This window comes from Ovis canadensis, chromosome 4 (assembly GCF_042477335.2).
Source record: "Ovis canadensis isolate MfBH-ARS-UI-01 breed Bighorn chromosome 4, ARS-UI_OviCan_v2, whole genome shotgun sequence".
Taxonomy (NCBI): domain Eukaryota; kingdom Metazoa; phylum Chordata; class Mammalia; order Artiodactyla; family Bovidae; genus Ovis; species Ovis canadensis.
The window spans coordinates 35,238,365-35,265,653 of NC_091248.1; the positions used below are offsets into that span (position 1 = coordinate 35,238,365).

Genomic DNA, 27,289 nt, shown 5'->3' on the forward strand with positions numbered 1-27,289 from the left:
ATGAACTAGCTAGGAAAAATTTTTTAGATATGGGAGCTCGTGACATCACCACAAAACTCCTGAGCAAATTTGGTTCAAAAAAACATACACAGAAGGCATTCCTACCTATGTGCATGCAATGTTGGGTCCTGTGCCCCTAGAACTCTGTGTGGAGGACGAAATTTTGCAGCAATTGGAGATTAGACTTTCAATGGGACTCTGTGATTAGAATAAAAGCCCATTCACTTCTTGCACAGCCTTTAAGTCAAGATGGTCAAGCATAGTTGAATTAGCTGAGAGCATATATCAGTTATTCCCTAGAGCAAGTTGTGTAAACATGGACTAAGGCCCAGAAAATACTTGCCTTCATGGAGATTAATTTAGACACTGACTAGTTGCTCTTCTTTTCTGAATCTCCTAGCTTCATCTGTTCTCTTCCTTTTTATGTCCTGGCAAAAGCAGCACAAGGAGATAATTTCTTTCAGGTCACAGGCCTCCTATGAACCTAAAATAGAAAAACAGTCAAACTTACTTGACGGTAATGGAAACATATGAAATGACTTGATTCTTCTCTCAAACATCCAAATTCATTGGCAGTTACTTTAGCTATCAGAAAAAAAGCAGGGTTGGATTGTTTTAGCTTCATATTTGATATTTTTCCTTTTGCATTCATATATGGATTCCAGCTTCTAAGTTTACATTTGTTATCTTTAAAAAAAAAAAAAACAAACGACTCCTCTTAGTGTTTCCTTAGTTTTTTCTCCAAAACTAGACTATTGTTTTTCCTTGGTCTCTTATTTTTCTGTTTATAATTATTGTTGTTTAGTCACTAGTCGTGTTCGACTATTTGTGATCCCATGGACTATATCCTGCCAGGCTCTTCTGTCCATGGAATTTCCCAGGCAAGGATACTGGAGTGGGTTGCCATTCCCTTTTCCAGGGGATCTTCCTGACCCAGAGATCAAACCCATGTCTCCTGCATTGGCAAGCGGATTCTTTACTACTGAGCCACCAGGGAAACCCAAACCAGAGCACCTGAACAGGGACATGAACCCTGGACTCTTGGATTAAAAGTCTGATGCTCTACCCACTAAGCTAATAATAATAATAATTTTTTACATTTCAGATTCAAGTTCTTCCAGAAGGAGGTGAAACACCAATCTTCAAACAGTTCTTTAAGGACTGGAGAGATAGAGATCAGAGCGATGGCTTCGGGAAAGTGTATGTCACAGAAAAAGTGGCTCACATAAAACAAATTCCATTTGACGCCTCAAAATTGCACAGTTCTCCACAAATGGCAGCCCAGCATCATATGGTGGATGATGGTTCTGGCAAAGTGGAGGTATTTACATATTTCTGTTTATTTGTTTGTCAAGCACATTTATGCCAGTTTATGTGGAAATATAACTTCAGGAAGCTGCAAATTGTAAAATGTGCATTTTCATGATTAATAAAGATGATCCAAGATTGTATATTAAACCAGGGAGTTGAAAGTTGGAAGACAGCGTTGTCTGACCTTCAGTCTTAGTGTATAGTGTGTTTGCTGAGATTCTAAGAAACTAGGTAATTTGTGTAAGATCACCTAACCACCTTAGAGGCCTCCAAGGAACCCAGCTGTCTCCATCTCATTTCCTGGTCCAAGCCTGCTTCTACTCTAGGAACTAGACTTGTCCAGTGTGGATACATTGTTCCGAAAGCTCCAAGGACCTAAGTTTGTCCTTCCCTTGCGCCTTAAGGGCATTCACAAAGGCAAATTGTGTGTTATGTGCCAACATCACAGATGTTTTTAGAGCATTCAAAATGAATTTGTTGATTATTGCTATTTTTTTACAAAAATTGTTGAAACCCTCTTAAGAATTCTCCCTAACTAAAATCTCTTTGTGTTTGGTCTGCCATTGAGTCATCTAACTTAAGGGGAACCGTATAAGATCACTTCTGTTCTAGAGTATGTTGGTGGCTCTCCACAGTCTTCCTGAGAACATCCGTCCTTAGCTGGGCCTCCCAGGCCTTCCATGACTGAGCCTTGCTCTCTGCACCTCAGCCTCCTCAGCCTCGAGGGCTCCTCCAGCTCCTCCTTTGTAACTCAGTTAAGTCGCAAGCTTCATCTCTTCTGAAGAGACTTCTCTCTGCACTGAAATGACCTTTCTCTGTTCTCAAGCCAGAAGTCATGTTCTTCATGGATTCATCGTAGAAGTACCAGAGTTGTTCATTTACTTAGAGATTTCTCCTCCCAGACCTCTTGTCGTTCCTGAGGGAAGGAATTAAATAATTCATCTCTTCATTCCCAGAGCTTGTCACACACTGCTCAGACCAAAGTCTGAGATTTAATGTAAGGGATTTAAGAAGGTGTTTTTCCTCTTTTCAAAGGCTTGAAGTGTGAATCTAAGCTGGGCAGGGGTTATGGGGACTACCCAGGGAGAAGTGCCTCCTGTGGTCGCTGTCAGAGAGTTATCAGCTTTGGGGCCTGGGTCTGTGTCCTGCTCAGTCATCCTTTTCTGGAGCTCAGCACAGCCAGAGAGCCCCGTGGTGGACATGGATCCCCAGCTCCAAATGTGTCCTGGCTGTAGTCTCCACCTCAGAGCATAGTGTTCTGAGAAGTCCTCCCATGCCACCTGGGAGGATGATGGCCAAGGTTTTCTCTAGGATTTTGGGTTTAGCCAAGCCATGCTGCCATTGTTCCTGTCGGATGGTGCAGGAAGGCTGCTCTCTGAAAGCACTGCACTGCTTTATTCCACTTGCTCATCTTCAATTTCAAAGTGAAAGTGGAGTCGCTCAGTCATGTCTGACTCTTTGTGACCCCATGGACTGTAGCCCACCAGGCTCTTCAGTCCATGGAATTTTCCAGGCAAGAGTACTAGAGTGCGTTGCCATTTCCTTCTCCAGGGGATCTTCCCAACCCAGGGATCGAACCCAGGTCTCCCACACTGCAGGCAGACCCTTTACCATCTGAGCCATCAGGAAAGCCCCAATTTTGAAACAGAGGATCTGTCCTGAGCCTCCCAGGACCCAGGCAGGAGGATGTGTGTGCACGCGGCGCCTGCAGTCTCTCACTCTCGTGTACTTGCCCATTTCATTTACAACTCTCATCTCTCCAACTTTTAATCAAAAATACCTTTAGTTTGTGATGAGGAGGAGGAAATAGAAAATAACTAGTTCTGCCTGCTTCTATCTTAGTCTTATGGCCCATTTTGAAAATAGAAGTCATGCAATTTGGCATTTTTATTGTTTAGTCACAATCTGCCACTCTTACCTGGGGAAAAAAAAAAGAAAAAAACAGGCTCATGCCTTAAAGCACAGGGAAGGAGAAGTTTTTAAAAATTGCCTCCCAACTGATGAAAAATTTATATACGTTAAGAGATGTATTTCTGAGCTAAATATTTCAGTTTGCCGTGTAACTAGAGTGTCATGTTATTTTCACTAATCAATCAAACAATAGGTATTTATTAATCCACAGGCTCAGAACTGAGGGAAGTACTATGAAGGGTATAAAAGAAAAGAGCATAAAAGCACTCTGAACGCTTAACAAGTCAATAACCAAACTGACAAAAGTGTCTTCCTGTTGCTTGATTTGTAACTGGTTACAAAAGTCAAAGGTTTTTAATGACAGATCTAAACCAAATTTTTTTTTTTACCTAGAGAAATATTATTAGATAAAGAAGATTCTGATTTTGATACACGTATTTATTTCTTTTAGATTTGGCGTGTAGAAAACAACGGTAGGGTCGAAATTGACCCAAACTCTTATGGTGAATTCTATGGTGGTGACTGCTACATTATACTTTACACTTATCCCAGAGGACAGATTATCTACACCTGGTAAGTTTCCCGCTTTCATAAACTCTCAAGTTCTGTAGAGGCCGCATGTTGCTCCAAAGTTAAATTTCATTATATTCCCTCCAATATGGGATAAAAGTATCCTATAATTTAGCCTAGTGAGCTGTGTATAACGTGAATGTAGTATTTTCTTCTAGTATGATTTTGGCTATGCTTTGGTAGCTGCTGTCCAAGAGCAGTTTAGAGAAAAGTCATCCTTACTGATTTAGGAGAAAGGTTTTGATAGCTGAAGGGTGGTGTTCCTTTAGTGGATATGTAGTTGAATAACTCCTCTCCTTTGAAAGCTGACAAACACTCCAACTGGCCAGCAACAGGTACCATGTCTTCTTATTGTTAAAATTCACAGAGGCTCATCCTGATTGGAGTTGCAACATTTCAATGAATCAGATTCTCTAAGGCATGTATATCATTTATGGTTCTATTTCAGACTCTGGAGATCTCAAATTGATGCATCCTTATTCTTTGTCCTCATGAAATTCATAGCAGTACTAAATAAAAAATGCTATTGCTTCCATTTCTTATCCATTTCTTTTGCATAATGATTTGAGTTGATTGAAGTTTAAGTTTACTTCCCTGGTGGCTGGGACCGTATAGTCAGCCTGCAATGCAGGAGACCTGGGTTTGATCTTCAAGTCAGGAAGGTCCCCTGGAGAAGAAAATGGCAACCCACTCCAGTATTCTTGCCTGGAGAATCCCATGGACAGAGGAGCCTGGTGGGCTATGGTCCATAGGGTCGCAAAACATCAGGACATGACTGAGTAACTAACACTTTCACCTTCAAATTGACTTAGAGTCAGTGCCAATGGAAATGTCCAACCAAGTAAGTGAAGTACATATAGCATGCCGGACTAGTCCAAAGGGACAGGATTCTGCAACAAATCGTGTAATGCTGAATTCTCAAACTATTTATGAAGTGAAATCAGATAAAGTGGAATATTTCTGAGAAGACTGAGAAAAAGAAAAGAATTTTCAAAAAGGATATTAAAGCTGAGAGGTGTAGGTTGAAGTTGTGAGGATGAAGCAGGATCCTGCCTTTGCCTACGTGGTGGTAGCTGTCTTCAGTGAGGATACTGAGTGGACAAGGACTCGGGTGTCTGCTGATAGGGTGACTTTTCTCTATGGTGAGTGACCCACCGGATGACAGTCATCCTTAGTCCTCACAGTGTGACCACTTCCCCCTTATACTGGCCAGTGCCTTGACCTTAACCAAGACTAGGAGATGAGGTGATTGTCCCCACCCCATGGGTTCTTGGTACCCCAAGGATGGTGTGGAAACCAGGAGTATCAGCGTCACTGGGGAGCTGGTTAGAAATAGAGAATATCAGGCCCCACCTTTGACCTACGAAAACGGAACCTGTGTTTTAACAAGTTCTCAGGATGATTCAGAATCATGTTAGTGATTGATAGGCACTGCCTTAGGCAATGGCTCTGAACACTAGCTGCACCATACTAACCCGGATAGTTTTTCCCAAAGCTGAATACCCAGTGCCGTCTTTATACCAAAGAAATCAGACCCCCAGTTGGCAGGACTCTTGAGTTTCTCATGTACACCATGGCATTAATGAGAACCACTGTGTTCAGAGACATTTCTGACCCCACAGTTGCATCATATCCTGTCAAAGATGAATGTACTTAGCTATTTAGCGCTGTGTTTAAGATGCCATCTTCATAGCAACCAGTTTTTTTGAGCAGCGTGTTTGTGCCAGCAAAATGCTAGATGTTTCCATGTATTATCTCTCTTCCTCACAATCAGATAATTTTCAAAAGTTATATATAAAAGGAGGGGGGAATCAGATAGAGTAAATAATTTAATGCAAAGTCACAACTCTTGTAACGGGTGAAGTGACATTTCACGCCTTGATCTGCAGCTGTCCTTAAGGCCTGCCTGCAGCTATCCCCTGCTAGAAACTATGTCCTTATTTTGCAGTTTCCTTTTCTAAAATTTTAATTCAGAAAAGTATCTGTGCAAAGCATGGCATCTGTAGGGATAAATTCATTGTAAGTAGGTAATGAATTTACATTACTTGCATTCTGAGTAAGCTTTCTTTTACATTCTGTTTCTTGCTGCTACTGCTGCTAAGTCGCTTCAGTCATGTCCAACTCTGTGCAACCCCATAGATGGCAGCCCACCAGGCTCCCCCGTCCCTGGGATTCTCCAGGCAAGAACACTGGAGTGAGTTGCCATTTCCTTCTCGAATGCATGAAAGTGAAAAGTGAAAGTGAAGTTGCTCAGTCATGTCCGACTTAGCGACCCCATGGACTGCAGCCTACCAGGCTCCTCCATCCATGGGATTTTCTAGGCAAGAGTACTGGAGTGGGGTGCCATCGCCTTCTCCATCTGTTTCTTGGTCTTCCTCTAAATTCTTTTTGGTATGTAAAAAATATAGTTAATAATTGTGGCACTTAGATCAAACAGGGAAGATTAAATAAGTAATTCAAGAGAATGTTCTGAGGAATTAGCAATTTGCAATCCACATAAATAACTATGTGGATATAGATAAAATGGATTAAATCAGGTTATAAATTTTGAACGTAAAAGCTGTTTTTTAAATCATTTGAAAGTGTCCATTGAGCACTTTCTATGTGCTAAGCACTGAGCTAGATACTAAAGATACAATAAAAAAACATTCCCCAAGAATTTATACTTAAAGAGAGAAAGATGGTTATCAGCCATTTCAATAAAGTATGAAGGCTTAAGATAAAACCAAGCTGAATGGTCTGTGTAGAATTAGGAACAGACACTCAAGCTCGCTGCTAGGTTATTGGTAAAGGACTCCTAAAAGTGACATCTAAGTGGGAGCAGAATGAGAGTGAAGAAAGCAAGCAAATAGGAAGGTCTTCCTAGCAATGCAAGAAAAAGCGTGCTCTAATCTGTTAGTAATGGTGTATGGCACGAGCAAAGTTAGGGAGCAAAAGATAAAACCAGTGAATGAGAAGGAGCCAAGTGATTAGTTGGGCTTCTCTAGTGACTCAGACAGTAAAGAATCTGCCTGTAATGCCAGAGACTTGGGTTTGATCCCTGGGTCGGGAAGATCCCTTAGAGGAGGGCATGGCAACCCACTCCAGTATTCTTGCCTGGAGAATCCCATGGACAGAGGAGCCTGGCGGGCTACAGTCCATGGGGTCGTTTGATGGCACAGATGTTAAATTTGTCAGTTTGTTGATGTATAGTTTGCAGAACTTTGAAAACTTCCATAAACATAGTGAAGAGGCCTTTAGGAAATGCCTCCTGAAGACTAGCTTCAAATTAACCAACTTTCCAGTTTATGTGGTCATTTCAATCATGGGATATGAATAGGGTAAATCCAAGAGGCAGAGTTAAAGGTGACAAACTTGAATGAAATCACTGCTGAATACGCAAATTTGTCTTTTTATTTCTGAAACTCCTGAGACTCTAAAATGACAAGAGAAAACTAATTTCAGCAGTGATCTTTTCTCTGAAATGTCAAGTAATTGAAATTAAACAAACTTTGATCAGTGGTGATGATGAGTCTCTTGAAGCAGTAAATTCCATTTTCATGCATCTATTTTTAATGAGTAACAAGTACCACAGATTTGTAAAGAAGAAATCATATCAAAGTAGACAGCTTCTTTTCTCCCTCTAAGCACAGGATTTCAAAGTTAGAGACAAAGCAATTTTCTTATGGTCTTGATTGCAGTGCAGTCCTTGACTGCCTGGGTCACAGATCCATAAAGCAAATTAGTTTGAATCTGTGTGGGTGGAAGCATGGTCACTTTGACAGGAAGAGGATGAAGGGTTTGAGATAAACAGTGAAATATTTATTAAGAGTGTCAGAAGGCAAAAGTTTGGTGAGGGTTTTCAGTATTGCTGATTGAAATACTCCAGGAAAGAAAAAAAAAAAAACAACAAGTAAATGATGACAAAAGTTTAGTGATGTTGTCTGTTAGCTGGTGGTTTCCTGAAGAAAAAAAAAAAGAAAATGAAGAAATATCCAAGAAATTGCCGAGCTAGGGAATAAAGGACAGGTGATAACAGACCCTGCTGTTTCCTCAGCTCTGTGTGACTCCCCACCTGGTGCTTCCAGCGACTCCCAGAAGTGTTTGCTAGCATGACAGTCTCATGGAAAATTTCAGTTATTTGCATTAAAAGACTTTATCTTCATGTGTGCCCTTATTATGGAAAGCATTTTCTATTTTTTTAAACATATGTCTGACATAAGCATGTGCTTTTTTTTCACCCCACTGTACAACATTTTCATATCAACCATTTGACTCTGTTGGTTCAATGAAATATTCTAAGATAAATGAGACAGGCGTCCTGCACTCAGTGTTGTGGGGGTATGTGTGTGCATATGTGCATGTGTGGGGTGTGTGTGTGTGTGTGTGTATGTGTGTTGTCCAGGTTGGGAGCCTACTGTTAATCTGGTTCTGGGTATGGAACAGGTAGGTCACTCTCAAACCTTCAGAAGCAAGAATATAATTAATTGTCAAAATCCATTTCCAGGGCTGGTGTTCTTCCTGCTAACCTGTAGTCACATAGAGATGGGAGGATTGGCTACAAACAATGCTTTCACTGCTTTTTCCCTCCCACAGTCTTCAAACAAGCAGATCTCCCAGAGGCTGTTGTGTAGGTTAAGCCAGTGTTTGGAGATAGAGCCACAAGTTATCCTAGAAAGAGAAGTTGCCAATGAATTGAATGAACTGATTTATTGATTCCTATCTGGTCACTTGGAGAAGGCAATGGCACCCCACTCCAGTACTCTTGCCTGGAAAATCCCATGGATGGAGGAGCCTGGTAGGCTGCGGTCCATGGGGTCTTGAAGAGTCTGACACGACTGAGTGACTTTGCTTTCACTTTTCACTTTCATGCATTGGAGAAGGAAATGGCACCCCACTCCAGTGTTCTTGCCTGGAGAATCCCAGGGACGGGGGAGCCTGGTGGGCTGCCATCTATGGGGTTGCGCAGAGTTGGACACGACTGAAGCAACTTAGCAGCAGTGTCTGGTCACTGATACTTTAGCTTCTCTTACCATTTTATTCATAATTCCTTTAAAGAATGACAGAATGGGGGCCTCTCCATTGCCTGTATGTGTTTGTGTGTGTGCGCTCCGTCAATTCAATCGTGTCCAACTCTTTGTGACACTATGGACTGCAGCCCATCAGGCTCCTCTGTCCATGGGAAACCCCTTTAAAGAATGACCAGAATTACAAAATGGGGGCCTCTCCATTACCTCTGTGTGTGTGTGTGTGTGTGTGTGTGTGTGTGTGTGTGTGTGTGCGCGCGCACGCGCATGCTCAGTAGATTCAATCGTGTCCAACTCTTTGCGACACTCTAGACTGCCCGCCAGGCTCCTCTGTCCACGGGATTCTCCAGGCAAGAACACTGGAGTGGGTTGCCATGCCCTCCTCCAGGAGATCTGACCGACCCACAGGTTGAACGCACGTCTCCTGTGTCTCCTGCATTGCAGGCAGATTCTTTACTCACTGAGCCACCTGGAAAGCCCCTCCATCGCCGGCTTCTGATCATTATTGTCTTGATTTTTGTGGGTCCACACATTTGTTACTATGCTCACCAAATAGTCATGGAAAAAAAAAAGTGCCTCTAATATCCAGCCCAATAGATCTGGCTCATACACTACTCAAATGGATTATTTTCACTGTTGAGATTGTTTCCCAAAATAGGCAGCTCCAACTTGAAATCAGACAGAATTGACTACCTAGCTAAGTTATTATGAAACTAAAAATGGGCCCTTGAAATGGAGATTACAAACATCTATTATACGTTGTTCTAAACAATACATAGGATAGATCATGGCTCACTACTTTAAAAAACAATAGCTTCTATGACTTTTTAATGTCAAAACAGCAAGGTTTCTTCTTGATCTTTCATAATAACTTAAGTTTCTGTTTGAAATGCCTGCCTTAGAGATCTTAAACTTAAATGCAAGCTAATTTGTTTTACTTTGGTTCCTCCAGGCAAGGAGCAAATGCCACGAGGGATGAGCTGACAACCTCCGCATTCCTGACTGTTCAGTTGGATAGATCCCTCGGGGGACAGGCTGTGCAGGTTGGGATGTTTTTACCCCCTACACTCATACAAGTTTTGCAAGCCCAATGTCTCCTTAAAACCCTTCTCCCACGTCAGGATGCAGATTTGACACTTTGTAAATATTTCCTTTTTTACATTTCAGAATTTAAATATTCCTACTCTCATGCCCTACTTGTTTTCTCAGATTCCGGAAAAGAGGGAACAAACAAATATTTAAAAATAGAAACAAAAATAAGCTATTAACAAATTTAGAGCCCCAAAGAATCTTTCCTTTGGCATCATATGAGATCAACGGCAGCCACTTGTTACTAAGTATTAAAACCGTTCTACCTGAGTTATCACTTCCAGCTGATCACCTCCAGTTTTCAAATCTTTATACATTTTCAGATCTTTATAAATCAAATCTCTATCTAAATTATTACCTGATTCAAAGGTAATAATTAATTAGAAAAGTAAGTCCTACACTTTAGTACATAATATGTAACATATGGAGGTCCATTCCGGTCTTTGAGCTGGTTTTCATTCCATCTTGGTTTTCAGTTCCTAAATAAAGCAAGTTAGACTTAAATTTAAAGATGCATATTAACTTTATAATAAACTAACATTGTTATTTATATTTATTTATATAAACTAATGTTTTAATTGTCAGTTAACAAGATTATTGAATTCTTTAAATACACTTATCTCCGTCGACTTCCCCATGAACTGTTTACTACATTCATTTCCTGAATGAAATATGTCTAAGAACTGACATCACCTATGTCATTTAATTAACCTTTCAACTATTCTTACCAAATCACACAAAACTTTGAAGATATGCATTGTGCCTTATAAATTCTACATTTCAGAGTTAACTACTAATATTTAATACACCCAATGAATGAATTTATTGTCAGGCATTTGAATCCTGAATTAACAATGAAAGCATAATGCCTCGTTTTACCACTAGATGGCAGGGGTTTACAATAAATAAAATCGCTGTTTTAAACATTCCTTCATACTCTGCTATCTACAGCACTGAAAAATTGTCAGTTTACCTTTCTCTTTTCTCTCTCTCTGGCCTTGCTGCGTCGCTTGCAGGATCATAGTTCCCTGATCAGGGATCAAACCTGAACTCCCTGCAATGGAAGTACAGTCCTAAGCATGAACTGCCAGGGAATTCCCCTTTCTCTCTCTTGTTTTCATTCACAGTGGAGAATGGGTTTTAATCAGTAGCCCTCTTTCTCTCAATTTGGCAGTTGAGGTTTTCCCAATGTTATGGGAAATGCTAAGGCAACAACAGTTTTAGGTACTCTTAGCTAACCTTGCCCCAACACAGTTTCATAATTGGCTGCTTGCTTATTTAAATAAATGTCTGCTAACTGAAGATTATCTGTGGAGTTACTTTCACCACTCCCTAGGCCTCCCCACGATGGTGTGTACTTCAGCATTCTCATTCACTTGGTTTCTAGAAAACAAACAGACCAGGGCAGGGTAGGGGAGATGGTTCAATTTTTGCAAAAGGCAAGGTAATTGAAAAACATAGGAGACTGACACAAAATGTGAACTCTTCATGTAAATAAATGCATCAATAGTTTATGCAAAAAATAGGAAATTCATGTCTAATCCAGTATCTGTTAAACTAATAGATGAAATTAAGTCATTTATCATTTATTTTCTTCAGTTTCCTTATCCTGACAAATGATTATGTTAAGTAAATCTACTATTACCATTTCCATAGGTAAGTTAAAAAGTAAAAGTGTATTCTGTTTATTTTCCCAGCTTTTGATGTTTGGATTGAAATATTTGTTCACTCCTAGATTACGATGGTGGCTCAGATGGGAAAGAATATACCTGCAAAGCAGGAGACCTGGGTTTGATCCCTGGGTTGGGACGATCCCTTGGAGAAGGGAATGGCAACCCACTCCGGTATTCTTGCTAAAGAATCCCATGGATAGAGGAGCCCGACGGGCTATAGTCCTTGGGGTCACAAAGAGTCAGACACGACTGAGCGACTAGCACTTTCACACATGTGTTCACCTACATCTCCAAAAGGAAAAACAACAAAGTGCTGATCTTTGTCATCTTTTATAAAAATTACTCTTTTTTTTTTTTTTTTTTTTACATCTTTGTGCTAAGGTGTAAGTGGTGCAGTGTGGAAGCAGAAAGCCATGGAATGTGGTATTGTAACCACCTCCCCCCACCCCAGTGTGCTGTATCTGGAATAACTAATGGTTCCTAAGTCAGCAAGGAAGCTGTGCTTGATTTTTATGAACCTGTATTTTCTGTTAATCATCGTTCCTCCTGCACTTGACTTTTTATTTACTTTTAATTTTGTTTTCGAAAAGAATAATAAGGATGTCTTTGGAAATACTGCCTTCTTTCATTGCCCTCTTTATTACATTTCTTTATCCCCTCTGCCCCCAGATTCGAGTCTCCCAAGGCAAAGAACCTGCTCACCTGCTGAGTTTGTTCAAAGACAAACCGCTCATTATTTACAAGAACGGAACATCAAAGAAAGAAGGTCAGGCGCCGGCCCCCCCTACACGCCTCTTTCAAGTCCGAAGAAACCTGGCTTCGATCACCAGAATTATGGAGGTAATGTCACGCAGTCAATAAAACCTGCCCTGCTCATGGACTTCCCAGTGGCCCTGGGCCATCAGCCAATATTAGTCATGAAAAAAAAGTGGCAAGTAAACTTCTTTCATTGCTATAACTTATCCAGTTTTCACCATTAAAAATACTAAAAGCAGGAGCATCAAGTAAAAAGTAAAAAAGTTAATCAGATAACAGGCCTCTCATATTTTTCAACCACATTGTAACAAAACAAATGGATTTAAGAATAATGGCAAGGGGACACAGGTATACCTATGACGGATTCATGTTGTTTGGCAGAAACGAACACAATACTGTAAAGCGATTATCCTTCCATTAAAAATATATTTAATTATATACAAAAAAAGAATGTAACAAATCAAGTTGTTGAAGCCATGAGACAGCGTAAGCTCTGTCTTGAAAGGCCTGGGGGAAGATGGATCGCGGGTGATGGTCCGGTGACCACATTGGGGAGGTTGAGAGAGAAGGCCCTTATTTGCACAAATGTAAAGGAACATGGAAGGCGAGCTTTGCCACACTGGGCCAGAGTCATGATTCAGCTGGCCGAACGAGCTGCCTCTGAGTGGCAGCTGTGAAAGAAGCCACGCCCCAGATTGCGGTGTCCGGCCCCAAGCCCGCCAGGTAAGGGGCAAGGCCAGTGGGCCCAGGGTTTTGAATGGCTGAGTACTTTGACTTCAAGGAGGATTCTTCACAGTTCCTCACCCCATCACCTCAGTCCTCACTGAGACCCAGGTCTCCCAAGTCTCCTAACTGCCCTGCGCTCTCTGTATGCCCGCAAATCTGGACTGCTCTGCCAAGTTGTCCGGATGAGCCCTTAAAAGCAGGTGGGTCATAGCCTCCTTCCCCCTGGAACCTCTCCTCTAAGCCGCCCCTTTTCTTGTTCCATGTTCTGAGGTCACAAAGGCCCATACAGCCCTCTCTAGTGGAAGCTGTGTTTTTCCCCGATGCCGGCTGACCAGGGATGGGATGGCAGGCGCCCCTCCTTGCTCACTTTTGCCTCGTTGACTTCGTTCCTTCTTGTCCGTCTCCCTCCTCCATCTCTCTTCTGTGTCTGCTGAGCTGAGGGTCCTGCCCTCTTATTCTTTGACGGCTTTCTTGTCTCACTGTCTCCATCGCTGGCTCCTCTCATCTAGCAGTCTTATCTTGACCACACTTCATCTCACACTGGTGGTCCTGTACTAGACCTTGTCCTTGGTGATAACTGTAGCACCTCAAGCATCTAATGTATAACAAGTGTCCTTTAGCCCCTATTTCTTCCAGCAATTCTCCAGTCTCATGGCTGAATCCACGAACCCTCTCCACCCATCACACCAACCCCCCAACATCTCCAACATCCCACTTCTTTCCTGATAATGGATTCTGAAGTCACAGAGAATATAAAAATAATCCCAGAAGATTCACCTTATCTGCATGCGTGTGTGCTAAGTTGCTTCAGTCGTGTCCGACTCTTTGTGACACTAGGTTATAGCTTGCCAGGCTCCTCTGTCCATGGGATTCTCCAGGCAAGGATACTGGAGTGGGTTGCCATGCCCTCTGACCCAGGGATCAAACCCACATCTCTTATGTCTCGTGCGTGGGCAGGTGATCTTTCCCACTGGAGCCACGTGGGAAGCCCGATTACCTTACCTACTCCCCTCCAATATCACCAGCTTGTCTGCATCTGTATCGAATTCTCCTTCTTGCCTATTTTATGAAATCAATTTAAATTGTTAATTTATTGATAGCTAACAATTAATAAACACTTTATAATAGTAATTTACATATAAACACTAAGGTACACATTAATATTGATATATTGTTATCCATACATTAATAAAAATAATAATGTTTGTATAAACTAATATACTGTTAAATAAATGAATACATATTATTACATAAATAAAATGACTCCTGTCTCTCAGGCCAAATTCCATCTGCCCCCGTTCCCCACCACTGACTTCTGTCCTGGGTCCCCTGTCCTGGGGCTTTCCAAGGACTTCCCTGGATTTCTCTGTCCAGTGCTCTCATCCTAACTCTAGTTCATCATTCTTGCAGGCAGTCATCTTCTTTCTCTTCATATCACTCATTTATTCTTCTCTCCTGGATTACTTACTCAGCAGCACAAACATGCCTTGAAAACACTTCCATGCTTTCTTTAAAAACTCTCTTGACTCTCACCCTCCCGGCTACCACATCCTTTCTCTGCACTCCTTAAGAGTACAGATCCTCAGAAGAGTCATCTCGCCCCTTCACTGTCCCTGCTATGCTAAGCCTCCTCTATCAAAAGCCACTCCACTCAGCCATCCCTTCCCGCCACACCATCCACATGGGATTTATCTAGTTTGCCAATGACCTACCTTTTGCCATCAAAATTCTCTTCTCTGATGCCATTGTTTTCAACCTCTTTCTAGCATTTGACTCAGTTGCTCTTTCTGTCTTCTCAAAACACTATTTTTTAATGAAGCTTCTGAAACCCCCCACACTTACCAGAATTTCTTCCACACCAGAGGGTCACCCTTCTGAAGGCTGTTTTCACTTGTACCCAGTTGCTGAATTCTTCTCTGCTTGTCCTCGAAGCTCTTGAGCTCTCCAGGGCTGTCTTGGCCTTCTTCAGAGTGATCTCATTTAGTCATATAATTTAAATGCCATTCTGGATTGACTCATCCATGACATTCTGTGCATGGATTCTCATGTGTTCAATTGTGACTGATTTTTTAATCTGTCAAATTGAAAGAGAAGTTTTCATCTCCAGGCCTTCTTAGCTGACTTCAGAGGCAAGAGTCAAGGAGAATTGTAACAGTCCTGGGCTCTTCCCAGTGGACACTTCTTTATGAAGCATCGTGAGCTGCTTGTGATACAGATTCTTTCTTTTCTTGCAGCCTCTCAAACTACCCTTTGCATTCCTAGCCTCTCTGAAGTGCACCAGTCAAAATGCTATTGATAAGACTTTCTGTTTTCATCTCCTGGGGGGTTAAAGCTTTCTAAGGTTCTTTAGTAGAACTACCACCCTGACCTCACACCAGTCTGGGCATGGGCCTCTTATCACCCGTCTCTCCATCTTCCATGCTCTTTTCTCTATACCAACAAGGAGACATTTGGGCTTCCCAGGTGGTGCAGTTGGTAAAGAGCTAGCCTGCCTGTGCAGGAGATGAAAGAGATGCAAGCTCATTCCCTGGGTCAGGAAGATCCCCTGGAGTAGAATGTGGGAATCCTTTCTAGTCTTACCTGGAAAATTCCATGGACAGAGGAGCCTGGTGGGCCTACAGGCCACCAGGGTCCAAAAGAATTGGACATGCCTGAGTGACTGAAAACACACACACACACGAAACAAGGAAGCATTTGGATTAGGAATCGGGAGTCACAATTCCTATCAGTTTTCATCATCACATCTGATGGATTCCTTTGAGCTTGGTCGATGGGGCCAACTTCTTACTGAAAGAGGATGCTAACCCTTCCCCTGAATGTGACCAACACCTGGGCCACATCTTCAAAGCTTCCAGCAGTTCTTGCTTGCTCCTCCATTGCTGTCTCTGGGGACAGGGTCCTGACGAACCTGGGCAAGACCAGCTTTCCACACGCTGATGCTTTCCTCTGGCCACCCCACACAGTTGGTCAAACGGCATCACATGCTGCTTCCCGAAGGGCTCTCTGCACTTGGCCTCAGGACACCACACTCTGGAATTCCTCCTCCCTCAGGGCTGCCCTATCACAGTCTTGTTTCCTCCTCCTTCTTCATCTGCCTGCTAGCACACGTCACACGGAGTCCTATGGAAAATCACACACACACTGTTGCGGTCACACAGTCCTGTGTCCAGAGAGCCTCAGACCAGTGCAGAGACACAAGATGACAAGCTTACAGACGCAAGCCCATGCTAGGACCTCAGGCCCCCTCCCAAGCCTGAAACTCTGCACAATGCCTTGTTGCTGCCCCGAGGCTCCACCTTAAGGCTCACCCTCAGGCTGGGGTCTGGCCTCAGCCAGGCGTCTCTCACTGGCCCTGGGCCACAGGGACCAGAACTGCGCTCATGTGACTCATCCCAGATTGTGTCCACAACATCCTGGTTAAAAGGAAGGGGGGGTCTGTCAGTGCTATGCTTTTAATGCCTTCTAAATATTCTTTTATAATCTGAGCTATAATGTATCTGAGCCTAGAGAAGCTTTTAGTCAATCTCTGTTACAGTCTTTTCTTACATTAAATCTCAATCCCTGTTTTATGATTTTCAGATGTCCCCTTGATTATTTGACAAACCTCTTTAGTAGGGGAGAGAAAATCTGAACACTGTGCTTTATGTGTGTCATTTGGGAATATTGCATCCTCTTTCCAAGTATCAGTTATAGGCCATCATCATTTTTGTGGTCTCTTTGACTATTATCCTTGTTATGTATCACTTAAATTTGCCTCGTTTTATTCTCAGAGGATTATGCAGACAGGTGGGCCTTAGGTGACTCAGCAATATATGCTCCTGTTCTAAAGTTTCTAACCCCCTAGTGGTTACCTAGTGGTACCTAGGTGTATTCACTTCAGTCGCTCAGTCATGTCCAACTCTTTGCAACCCCATGGACTGCAGCACGCCATGTTTCCCTGTCCATCACCAGCTCCAGGATCTTACTCAAACTCATGTCCATCCAGTCGGTGATGCCATCCAACCATCTCATCCTCTGTCGTCCCCTTCTCCTCCCGCCTTCAATCTTTCCCAGCATCAGGGTCTTTTCAGATGAGTCAGTTCTTCGCATCAGGTAGCCAAAGTTATTGGAGTTTCAGCTTCAGCATCAGTCGTTCCAATGAATATTCAGGACTGATTTCCTTTAGGATGGACTGGTTGGATCTTCTTGCAATCCAAGGGACTTTCAAGAGCCTTCTTCAACACCACAGTTCAAAAGCATCAATTCATCGGTGCTCAGCTTTCTTTATAGTCCAACTCTCACATCCATACATGACTACTGGAAAAACCATAGCTTTGACTCAGTGGACCTCTGTTGGCAAAGTAATGTCTCTGCTTTTTAATACACTGTCTAGGTTGGTCATAGCTTTTCTTCCAAGGAGCAAGTGTCTTTTAATTTCATGGCTGCAGTCACCATTTGCAGTGATTTTGGAGCCCAGAAAAATAAAGTCTCTCACTGTTTCCATTGTTTCCCCGTCTATTTGCCATGAAGTGATGGGACCGGATGCTATGATCTTAGTTTTCTGAATGTTGAGCTTTAAGCCAACTTTTTCACTCTCCTCTTTCACTTTCATCAAGAGGCTCTTCACTTCTTCTTCACTTTCTGCCATAAGGGTGGTGTCATCTGCATATCTGAGGTTATTGGTATTTCCCCCTGCAATCTTGATTCCAGCTTGTGCTTCCTCCAGCCCAGCATTTCTCATGATGTACTCTGCATAGAAGTTAAATAAGCACAGTGACAGTATACTGCCTTGACGTACTCCTTTTCCTATTTGGAACCAGTCTGTTGTTCCATGTCCAGTTCTAACTGTTGCTTCCTGACCTGCATACACATTTCTCGAGAGGCAGGTCAGGTGGTCTGGTATTCCTGTCTCTTTCAGAATTTTCCAGTTTATTGTAATCCACACAGTCAAAGGCTTTGGTGTAGTCAATAAAGCAGAAGTAGATGGTTTTCTTGAACTCTCTTGCTTTTTCGATGATCCAGTAGATGTTGGCAATTTGATCTCTGGTTCCTCTGCCTTTTCTAAATCCAGCTTGAACATCTGCAATTTCACAGTTTATGTACTGTTGAAGCCTGGCTCTGAGAATTTTTTGTACTTAGGCAACATATTAAAAGCCAGAGACATCACTTTGCCAACAGAGGTCTATCTAGTCAAAGCTGTGGTTTATCCAGTAGTCATATATGGATCTGAGAGATGGACTATAAAGAAGGTTGAGTGCTGAAGAACTGATGCTTTTGAACTATGGTGTTGAAGAAGACTTTTGAGAGTCCCTTGGACAGCAAGGAGATCAAACCAGTCCATCCTAAAGGAAATCACTCCTGACTATTCATTGGAAGGACTGATCCTGAAGCTGAAGCTCCAATACTTGGCCACCTGATGTGACGAGCCAAATCATTAGAAAAGACCCTGATGCTGGGAAAGATTGAAGGCAGGAGGAGGAAGGGGCAATAGAGGGTGAGATGGTTGGATGGCATTACCGACTCAATGGACATGAGTTTCAGCAAGCTCCCAGAGGTAGTGAATGACAGGGAAGGCTGGTGTGCTGTAGTCCATGGAGTCGTAAAGTTTTGGACACAACTTAGCAACTGAACAACAATAACAAGTGGTGTGCTAATGCCCCCAAATTAATTCCTGGATCAGGACAGAAGTCTGTAGGTGGTTTGGCAGCAGCCCAGCTTCTTGGGCATGTTTACTGAGGGACCAGCAATGCATTTAAATCGTGTTATTTTCCTTCATACTCTAGGTAGATGTTGATGCAAATTCATTGAATTCCAATGATGTTTTTGTCCTGAAACTGCGACAAAATAATGGCTACATCTGGATAGGAAAAGGCGCCACACAGGAGGAGGAGAAAGGAGCAGAGTACGTGGCAAGCATCCTCAAATGCAAAACTGCGGTGATTCAGGAAGGCGAGGAACCAGGTGTGTACAGGTGGGGCCAAGGACACGAGCCAGAACTTACATTTGGTGTACTTGCTCATCATGTAATTTATCTTTTTTATAAATAGGAACTTTGTAATGGTTATAGGGCATTAAAAACCCGTTCACTAGTTGCAAGAATGGGTGATGGTACCTGCTCTATTTGTGTGACATCTCCTGCTATATTTAAGTAACTTAACAGTGAACTTGAGGTGAGATGCAGTTATTTGTTACTGTAAAGCAGAACCGACCGTATGCTCCTGAAAATGCATAGGTTAACTCAGTGTGTTTTCCACAGAGGAGTTTTGGAATTCCCTTGGAGGGAAAAAAGACTACCAGACCTCTCCTCTGCTAGAATCCCAGGCTGAAGACCATCCACCTCGGCTTTACGGCTGCTCCAACAAAACTGGAAGATTCATTGTAAGCGTCCTGAGAAACCACGGGGTGGAACCAAACAGTAGGGGGAGAGGGAGGCATTCTGATACTGCTCTGATTCCTTCCAGTGAGATGCCTACTGCAATTGCCAGTTTTGGTTTACTTGCAAACCACAGATGACAATCTGCTTCACACAGGGTTGATTTAAGAGCCAATGATAATGGATGGGAGAGCATGGGAATACTGTAATGTGCCGTAGAAATCAAGCGGCTCTTAAAAATACCAGCTACTTTGCACCCGTGTCAGCGTGTGGCTGTTGCTGTATGCATATGCACATGGTTGGATTTGTTAATTTAATAATTTGACACTTTCAGTGTGCAGCAATAGTGGTTTCTCTGATCAAACTATGTAAATTTTTACACTTCAGTTTCCCAGGGGAGTAAACAGTCTCACCATGTTGATGGAATGAAAAACATTATGGAAATATTATGATCATTGAGCAAAATCACAGAAAGCTCTACACACACCTGCAAGTGAGCTGAAATCAGCAGGAATATTTTATGTCACAGTCACATTCACAAGCTTTGAATTTTAGGCAATTCAAAGTAAAAGTGTCTGTGTACAAGAGTGATTTTCTATGCGTCTCTGAAATATCCTGGGCTGAGCCCCTCATCTCAGTTTAATCACAAAAATTCTGCTTTCTCCATTTGACATACTAGGCTTTTGTATAAATTTCTCATTTAAGGAACAAATTCTTTGCTGATAAAATTTGAACTAAAGATTTGGTCACCCTGTCTTGGTAAATACAAGCTTTACTTTTGAACACACACATGAACATTAATATTTTCCCAGGTACATTGCATGCTTGAAATAAAATGCTTTGAAGAAGAAACTGCTCATTTGTGAAACACACTTGCAGCTTACAAGTGACTTGACCTAAAGATTAAAGATTTAAATGGTGAATTGTGATAAATGTTAGGTTGTTAGGCACCACAATTATTCATCTACTTTGCAGGAAATCCCTGTATTTTATAAATTTGTCGTCAGGAAAATCTGTTTTACTCTTTTGACTGTTATTTGGTATCACATCCAAATAACATCTTTTTCAGTGTGAGCCTCTCTAATTTCTTGAGAGTATTATTTGCTAATATTGCTATAAATATGCTTGTTTCCAATGAAGATATGTTTTACAAAAATGAATATGCAAATATATACTTACAAATATAATTCCTAGGCTTTTTTCTTAGGTTTAAAAAAATCTATTAGTTTTCAGCTTTTGTCATTCACATATTTAAGAGAAATATACTTTTTTCTTTACACCTATTCATTTTCTTTTTTGACATTTGGAACTGTAATTCTTAACATTTTAAGGAAAAGGAGTGTTGCTACAAAGTGTTTGATCTTATTACCATCATCAGAAAACAGGCTTTAGATGTATAGATTCATACAAGACAGCAGAGTCTATTGGTCAAAAGCACAGCTTTTAGAACACCAGTGTGCCTGTTCGATATCACTTACTTGTGATATTTCTTCCTGGCTGCGTGACCTGAGGCTGGTCATTTACCCTCTCTGTGTTATAATGTTCTCATCTGAAAAATGGGGCTAATCCTAGTACTGACTTCACAGAGTTGTTGTGAATATTATCTTGGTTGTTGCATATAAAGAATTAGAATGGTGCCTGGTATGGTATATTCTGTAAAAATATATATAAACACATTTCTTGCCCTCTGTAAATGGCTAGTGTTTGTTTTTGGTGTCACAATCTGAGAATACCATCAGATTACAGCAAATAGGTATTGCCGTGCTTAAGGGGCTGCAGGTTAGGTTCATGCCTGTTTATCCATGGACAGAGCCCAGGAGGCTCTGCTGAGTCCCATTGGCTGATGTGACACGGCCAAGGCCACAGTCAGCTTCATCTGCAGAGTCACATGGCAGAGGGGAGACATGAAGAACTGAAAACCCTAATCCAATCTGTCACCACCTTCCTAATGATTAGGGGGAGTTTCATCCAGAATTCTTTCAAAAATTTGAACTTTAATGAATGCCTGCTGGTATTGGGTGTGTTAAACTAGCCCATTACCTTTTAGTGTTACCTCTGGAGAACACAGTTTAACCCATTTAAAATAAAAATAATGACACTTTGCTTATGGAATATTGTTATAATATTTTATTGAAAATGGTTGATTTTTTAAAATGACCAGACCTGTTGATTTTATTAAAATAATCTTGACCTACCTACAAAATGAAAGAAGATTTAATACCTGCATCATAAACTTAAATGTCTTTTGGAACTAGGAAGGCAATAGAAACCAGCGAAGCAACTTGTCACAAAGAACTAAAAGTAGAGGAAACTATGGCTATATTTCTTGTGCATGGCCTCTCTAAAGCCATATGCAATATTTATGTTAAATACTCTCCTCCCTAAATAAGATAGCCTCAGTTTGTGATACATGATTAAATAGATAAACAATTATTTAAGTCTTTATTTTCCAAAGGGAAGGAAAAAATGACTAACAAATTTTTTTTTTCTATGCTCCAGATAATGCAAAGCATTTGTATCCTTTATATTAGAAAAATCACTGCTTGACTGTTGGGTTGTAAAGCTTTTTTATGCGTTTCAGATTGAAGAGGTTCCAGGAGAGTTCACCCAGGATGATTTAGCAGAAGATGATGTCATGCTGTTAGATACTTGGGAACAGGTAAAACTATATTTTGTTCATGGCAAGAGTGTGCTTATAGTTGGGAGCGGATACAACCTTCTTTGAGAAATGGCAAGTTTAATAATAAATAGACCCATGAATTTAGGCTATATTTATAAGAAACTTTCCACAGTTTGGCAAAAAATAAAACTGATGCATATGGCAAGTTTTTTTCTTAAGCTAAAAATGATTCCATGGCTATCCATCTTTGGCTGTATAGTTTTAGGTGAAAACAACAAACAACAACAAAAAACTCCTGTTTTTCGTTTATTTGTAAGACTCATTTGTTTCTTATTTATTCAGACATTCATTCATTCTTATTCATTCATAAATTTAAGTCATAAATGCATTAGTGGGTTGCAATGCCTCAGGGAGACTGAAATATTCAGAATTTCTCTTGAAATCTGACAAGACGTCATAGGAGACCTCTCCCCTGGAGAAGAAACAAACAATACTTTGGAATCTACACACTAAAATACCTATTAATATATATATTAATAGGTAATATATGTCTGTATATCTTTATTTGTAGCAAATTAATGGTGACTTTGTATATCACATGGATGTGTTGTGTGTTAGTCGCTCAGTCGTGTCTGACTCTTTGTGACCCCATGTATTGTAGCCCACCAGGCTCCTCTGTCCTTGGGATTCTGCAGGCAAGAATATAGGAGTGGGTTGCCATGCCCTCCTCCAGGGGATCTGCCTGACCCAGGGATCAAACCCAGGTCTCCTGCATTGCAGGCAGATTCTGTACTGTCCGAGCCGCCAGGGAAGTCATACCTGAGAGTCATTTTCTTTTAACCTCTGTGTAAACTAATAATGGCTTCTTTGGTGGTTCATTGGTAAAGAATCTGCCTGATAATACAGGAGACACAGGTTCAATCCCTGGGTTGGGAAGATCCCCTAGAGAAGGAAATGGCAACCCACTCCAGTATTTTTGCCTGGAAAATCACATGGACAGAGGAGTCTGGAGGGCTACACTCTATGGGTTTGCGAAAGAGTCAGACATGATTTATCGACTAAAGAGCAGCAAATTAATAATAGTGACAGGGAAAAATAAATGTTAGGAGCTATATTATGTAGAACAAATATAAAACACGTTCCTGAATTAGGCCTAGTTTTTAATCAACCACAGAGGTTTGTTACTTTTAGGTCTGTTCTTACTTGCTAAATCATTCAGTTATATTATACTTTAGCTTCTTAATCTTGAATTAGCATATGTGAATTTGGGATCTGGTCACAGATCCTCCCTAAGTGAATGGATCACTTATTTCTAGATATGAAATGTAAAACCTCATGTCAATAAAACACCTTTGTGTATTTAAGAATTACAAAATAAGAAAGTTTTATTATTCAGAAGAATTTAATTTTTTCCACTTGTAGTCAACTCTGTTGCTTCCATAATCAAGGATGCTTTAGAATATTTCCTATACTACATTTTTTTAAACTATACTTTTTATTTACTCAGCTGTGCTGTCACGGTTTATTCTGTGCCTGCAGGCAAATATTCCAGCACTTTCAGTAGGAATTAGAATATAATCAAAACTAACTTGACCAAAATTTCTCTGCCAACAAGTGATCTTAAAGTGATTTAAATATAAGGGAATTCAGGATAATTTTTCATCACTGAAGTACACAGCCTACATTTGACAAGAAGGACACATGCAGGATTTATATCAGGTTTTAAAGAATCAGTATTTAAATACTAAACAATATTTGGGCTTTCCTGGTGGTTCAGACCATAAAGAATCTGCCTGCAACGTGGGAGACCTGGGTTCAGTCCCTGGGTTGGAAAGATCCCCTGGAGGAGGGCATGGCAACCCACTCCAGTATTCTTGCCTGGAGAACCCACATGGACAGAGGAGTCTGGCAAGCTGTAGTCCATGGGGTTGCAAAGAGTGGGACACGGCTGAGTGACTAAGCACACACACCCACAGCACTTTTACCAAAGTGTGACAGGATACCATAACATAGGAGAAGACTAGGTTTAAGTTAGGGGTTCCTAAAGGGAGTGTGGGGTGCCCATGAACAAGCTACATGTGGCTCCCTCAGGATAATAATATGGGAATAATGCCTGCGTTACACACCCCAGGAGCATGTGTGCAAAAAAACCAGCCACTATGTTGTTTTTGCCTGGAGAATCCAAGGGACGGGGGAGCCTGGTGGGCTGCTGTCTGTGGGGTCGCACAGAGTCAGGCATGACTGAAGTGACTTAGCAGCAGCAGCATGTTGTTTCCAGGAAGGCTCACTTTGTAAACTAGAAAAATACTATATAAACATAAAATACCAGAATGTGATATCTGGAGTCAAACTGGCTGGATACAAATTCAGGCATCTCTTAATAAGACATTAGGAAAGCGACGGAACTTCTCTGCACCTGCGTCTCCACATCCCTGACTTTGGGGCTGCTGTGAAGATTAAGTGAGATGGTATGAGAAGCACTTTGCATAAGGCTCACACTGCATCTGTACTCCCAATATTATGAGTATTATTGTTGCTTCATTTTGCAGATTTTTATTTGGATTGGAAAAGATGCCAATGAAGTTGAGAAAGCGGAATCTCTGAAGTCTGGTAAGCTGGATCCCATGGGCAATTAGGACATAATTCTGAACAGTTGTTACCAAGTTCCTGATTTCTCTTCGTACCACATCCTCCAAAACCATGTATCAAAACCGAGAAGAATCAGAAGAATCTTAGCTTTCATCTTCAGAACTAAAGAGTAATGGAATTTTCTTTAAACTGAAGAATTTCAGAATAGGAATAAGAAAATTATGTTTTGTTATCTAATGTAGGATATAATTATATCAATTTATTCTTAGACTTTTAAATTCATTTTTAAAAATTATGGGAATAGTACAACTCCATAACACTCATAATCTAGATTTTTATAAATTCCTTTTGAGGAATGCTGTTCTTTCTGGCGGTACTTTTTTTTTTTCTTTGCATTATTGCAAAGTAAAGAATAATTATGCTGTAAGGATAATTCCATAAAGTTTGGGATTTTTTTCAGGCAATAATGAGACATGTACATTCCAGATGTGAGAAAATAATAAGGAATTGTCCAAATGGAATAGCATTGGCTACTTTTGGCCAATGAAAATTTGATTTATTACTTTTATTGGAAGGATTTTCATTCTTTAGTTATTTTACTTTAGTTGAAACTAACCAAATTTATTTGTTTTTTAAACTCTTTAGCCAAAATATACCTTGAGACTGACCCTTCTGGAAGAGACAAGAGGACGCCAATTGTCATCATAAAACAGGGTCATGAGCCACCTACTTTCACAGGCTGGTTCCTGGGCTGGGATTCCGGCAGGTGGTAAACTGATTTTTGTAGGAAAAAAAAACCAAATATAATGAGGCAGCTGTCCCACTGCTGTTTCAGGGGGGAAGGAGGAGCTTGTTTGACTTTAGAAAATTAACCTCAGCCATATGACTATTTTTCCGTGCTTAGAATTGGTTTGAAATTTCTTTTAAACTGGAATTTTATGTGAATATTTTTATAACTTCTCTTATGGGCCAATATTAGCTCTGCTGGATGCTGACATATCTTTTTATATGACTTTTTAAAGGGGAAAAACTATACACAGTCTAGGGGAGTTTGTCTGCGGCTTTTACAATTCAGGAGCCATTAGCCAAACTCCTACTTTTAATATACCATGGAAGAAAGTTATACCTGCCTTTGAGGTTATTCTTCTTTCTATGTGTTGTGTTGAAAAGAATCACCTATTTGCAGTAAGATTTCTGTTAAGATGGTTTTAAAAGTTTGTTATTTTCCTTCTTTAGCTGATGTAACTGTGATAGTATTAACTCCTAAGCATCATTCCCTAAGAGAAACTTTACCTTTTTGGCCTTTTAAGAAGCCTTTGAAAGCACAGCTCTTTCTTGACAAAATCATTTATATTCTTAACCCACTTTTATATCCATCCATATATTTGACAGTACATGTTTAACGTCACAAAATATACATACAAAAAGGCTTCACTAATACTGTCTTTTATCATTAAAATACATATCTTTAAAAAGGTAACATGTTGTGACATTTTATTCAGTGTGATGTGTGAGTTAATTACACGGACAACTTTAAGATTAAAATACTTTTATATATAAATATGAATTCAATTTTTTAAAACTCATTCTCATTAAGTAGTTAGAATTAAACTTTTCCAGCGTTACAGAGTTAAATATCATAGTGTGAATGAAACCTGGGCCCTGTTAAAAGATAAATAGAAGTGTATTAACCACTTCAAGAATATTTTTTCGCAAAAACCTTCCAGCAGTGCCAAACCGAGCACTGGGGAGAGATTTTCATGGAGAAAAGGTGGCAAGAAAGCAAGGAAATTACTGCTGATTGGCTACAGCTTGAAGCCTAGTTGATTGTGATTGGTTGTCCTTAGGTTCGGATTTCGTAACGTGTGAGGCATTTACAGGCTTAGATCTTAGTTTGCTTCTGGAGGTGGGAGCTTGCAGTATACAATGGGTCTGAAGCCTAAAAAAGCGGGGAGATGCCTCGGAGTTTTCTCCTGTCACCACTGGGCTACAAAACATTCACCTTAACAGACCCAGCTGTTGAAGCCTGCGCTGTGAAAACATGACTTTCTCAAATCCCAAACGCAAGCACTCAGAGGCAGGTGCGCGATCAACACAAGCCCCGAGGGAAGGACAAAACCCTGGGGCGGTCACAGAAATTACCAGCAAAAACAGCTGCTGTATCATCAGTCCTGCGTTAGTCAATCGAAGGGCTGTTGGTGGACAGCGGGGATAAAGAGGATCTGTAAAAATTACCTGAAAAAGGTGAGCTAGGGAATTCCTTTTTGCATTTCATAGCCAAAACTGATGTGGCTGGAAGAAACGCCTGCAACGCGTGTGAAGTCAGCCTAGGGCAGGCGAACCAGTCTACGTCTAAAAAGAACATTTGGTGGATTATAGCAGGGCCGTCGTTCTGTGATATAGTGTAGCCTTAAAACTCCTATTACACGTAAACACATATGGATATTAGTCTTTTGGATTTGAAATGCACTTTCATACAGCCATATTAATAAATATAAAAGTCACATGATTTATTTTCTATTTTTCTAGAATGGAGCTATTGCTTACTGATGTTTAATATGAAAGGTTAGATTGCTTTATTGTCTCTGATTTTCCTCAGAGATTTTTGGGATGAAAGACTGTAACGAATTTAGCTGTCAGCTAGTGCTTTAATGGCACCCCACTCCAGTGTTCTTGCCTGGAGAAT

The 27,289-nt window shown here is 40.9% G+C and overlaps 1 protein-coding gene across 1 annotated transcript in view; it reads left to right on the top strand.

Moving 5' to 3' along the window:
• The window catches only part of SCIN (scinderin), a 79,057-nt gene extending 52,974 nt beyond the window's left edge, over positions 1–26,083 (top strand). The window contains exons 8-16 of the mRNA XM_069586628.1: positions 1,106–1,321; positions 3,674–3,795; positions 9,751–9,841; positions 12,230–12,400; positions 18,805–18,982; positions 19,278–19,399; positions 21,976–22,053; positions 24,564–24,624; positions 25,249–26,083. Of these exons, the coding sequence (XP_069442729.1) occupies positions 1,106–1,321; positions 3,674–3,795; positions 9,751–9,841; positions 12,230–12,400; positions 18,805–18,982; positions 19,278–19,399; positions 21,976–22,053; positions 24,564–24,624; positions 25,249–25,376 (1,167 nt within the window). The 3' untranslated portion in view covers positions 25,377–26,083. The remainder of the gene's footprint in view (positions 1–1,105; positions 1,322–3,673; positions 3,796–9,750; positions 9,842–12,229; positions 12,401–18,804; positions 18,983–19,277; positions 19,400–21,975; positions 22,054–24,563; positions 24,625–25,248) is intronic.
• Positions 26,084–27,289: the final 1,206 nt, after the last annotated feature.